Source organism: Benincasa hispida, chromosome 6 (genome assembly GCF_009727055.1).
Source record: "Benincasa hispida cultivar B227 chromosome 6, ASM972705v1, whole genome shotgun sequence".
In the NCBI taxonomy this organism is placed as follows: Eukaryota; Viridiplantae; Streptophyta; class Magnoliopsida; order Cucurbitales; family Cucurbitaceae; genus Benincasa; species Benincasa hispida.
In genome coordinates, this window is record NC_052354.1 from 14,304,514 (window position 1) to 14,306,984 (window position 2,471).

At 34.7% G+C, this 2,471-nt stretch overlaps 1 protein-coding gene across 1 annotated transcript; it reads left to right on the forward strand.

Annotated features, from left to right (window-relative positions):
• Positions 1 to 6: 6 nt before the first annotated feature.
• Positions 7 to 1,074, forward strand: LOC120080612. The gene has a single exon (XM_039035340.1). It carries the CDS (start codon positions 186 to 188, stop codon positions 942 to 944), a length of 759 nt encoding a protein of 252 aa, XP_038891268.1. The 5' UTR covers positions 7 to 185; the 3' UTR covers positions 945 to 1,074.
• Positions 1,075 to 2,471: the final 1,397 nt, after the last annotated feature.

A 2,471-nucleotide genomic window follows, 5' to 3' on the forward strand; every position in this document is an offset into this window, starting at 1 on the left:
TCTAAGCACAAAGATAGAAGAAATTACCCGAAACTCATTGCCTCTGATTTCTTTAAATATGCATTCTAATCTCTCCACTACCATTTCTGCATTCTTCTCAAACCTCTTCTTCTCTACCATTTCCTGCTTGCAGTCTTCCCAATCTCATCCCTGCCCTTCCTTACCCTGCACCCATCATTTAAAAAATGGCAGAGCAGTTGTGTAATCCAAGCCACCTGAAGCATGAACTGGAGCTGAAGAAGTATCTGAAACCTTACACTTGCGATGGCTGCAAGGAAATAGGCTTTGGGCCTCGATACCGATGCGAAAAGTGTGATTTTGATCTTCACAAAGCCTGTATGTTTCCAAAAAACTCACCAATTTCCCATGAATTCTTCCCACGTTCCACCTTCAAGTTCTTTAAAATCCCACCAAGAGCCTGCCACGACAAATGCAGACGGATCTGCGACGCCTGCACAAAGCCTATCAATGGCTTTATGTACCACTGCAAGAAACGTGACTTGGATCTCCACCCTTGCTGTGAAAACCTCAAGATGAATTACCAAATTGAAGACGTGGAGTTCAATCTCCACAAGGAAGTCCAAGGTGAGTGCATGTGGTGCAACAAAAAGACCATCAGAAGCCACGGCCAACACAATGGTTGGTCCTACATATCTGAGTGCAGGAAGTACCATGTTCACGTGGCTTGTGCCACTGAAATGGCTTTAGAAGAATGGTACAAGAACGGAGGAGACTGGATCAATGTCGATAATGCCGATCAGGACCCAAACTTGGCTCTGCAGAAGGTGAATCTGAAAGCAATTCAAGCTCGAGGGCGTGGGGATGGCGGAAAAGGGAACAAGTTTTGGAGGATCCTTAAGGTCTTCATCAAGACCATTGTTAGTATCGTTCTTGGAGATCCCACCACGGTTCTGGCGTCTCTCTTCATCGAGCTGATTGCATGAAACTTGTTTATTTAAACTTTTGTTTTGCCTTCTCTTTCTGCATAGTGTATTCTCTTTTTTCTTTTATTCCAAAAGTATAGTGTACACAAGTCTGTAACACTAAAACCATGTTTCAGTTTTGATTGTGTGCCTGCAAATGAACAAATAAAAGTGATGTTTTTTTCTTTATTGTTGGGTTATTGATGATAATTTAATTGGAGCCAAATAAATGGGGAAAGCTGAACGATTCAGATCTCAAAATAAAAGAAGAGAAAAAAACACAGGATTCAGATTCAACAAACCAACCATAGAGGGCTAAATCGAAGAAAGTTAAAAAGGGCGAAAAGGAAACGACAAGAAATTGAAGTTACCTGATATCATCGTGAGATGAAATGAGTTGATTAAGGTCGAACTAAACTCCCATGGCAGACGCAGCCGGCGGCCAGGACGTCGGTCAAACCAGGAGGAGTTCGGCGATGAGAGAGAGAACTGAACAGAGAAGGAAATTTCAGAAGAAATGAAAGGAGTTTAGGGCATTTATGGATGAATTAATTGTATTATATTAAGATTATATTATTTTTAAATTGAAACCTTAAATTTGGGCTCACACTGCTGTTAGTGGGCTGGGCTCAAAACTAAAATAATTTGGATTCCGTTCTTCTCAATCCAAATTCTTTTTTATATTTTCAAATTACTTAATTTTCCACGTTTAAATGCAATTTTTATATCATCTATATTGGTTTTGAAGGATTAAAAATATATTTTAAAGTTATTTTAAAAATATAAAAGTGAAACGGGTATTAATGGTTTGTATTCATAATTGACAGTGAGGGTATTTTTGAAACTTTTTGTAAGTTCAAGGGTATTTTCAAAACTAAACACTAACGATTTCCTTCCAAAATTAACAGCAATGACACTTTTGAACCGTTTATAAAAGTTTAAGAGTATTTTTATAATTTTGAAAGTTCAAGGATATTTTTTACACAGGAATAAAGTTTAAAGATATTTTGTATAATTTAGCAAAATATGCAATATGTAATTTATTATAAATTAGATTAAATAGCAAATTTGCTCTTTATGGTTTGGATAAAGTTAGAGGTTAGTCCTTATGATTTTAAAAGTTAGAATTTAATCTCTATGCTTTGATATAATTAATTTCATATATAGTTCCTATAGTTTGTTAAAATCCTCTTAATAGACCCTAGTATAGGGACTGTTTATGAAACTTTTTTCAAACCATAAAAACTAAATTCTAATTAAAAACCACATGCACTAAATTCTAACTGCCTCCAAACCACAGGGACCATAATTTTAATTTGTCTAACAAATTATATAATATTACAAAACAATAATTATCCATTTTTTTTTTAATGTAAAACATGTTCATAAATAAATTAATAATAGTTTATTGTCAACTTATATTTAGTGAGTAACTATAACTAATTTACAATTATTTAAATTATAATCCAACTTCTTACTATACTACCAAACACACATCTGAAAACATGAAATATAATTCTGTTTTCATTTAATCCATTGTTTTCAAGT

Bases quoted from the DNA above. Each gene is read 5' to 3' on its own strand.
- LOC120080612 (XM_039035340.1), top strand. From the start codon at position 186: ATGGCAGAGCAGTTGTGTAATCCAAGCCACCTGAAGCATGAACTGGAG.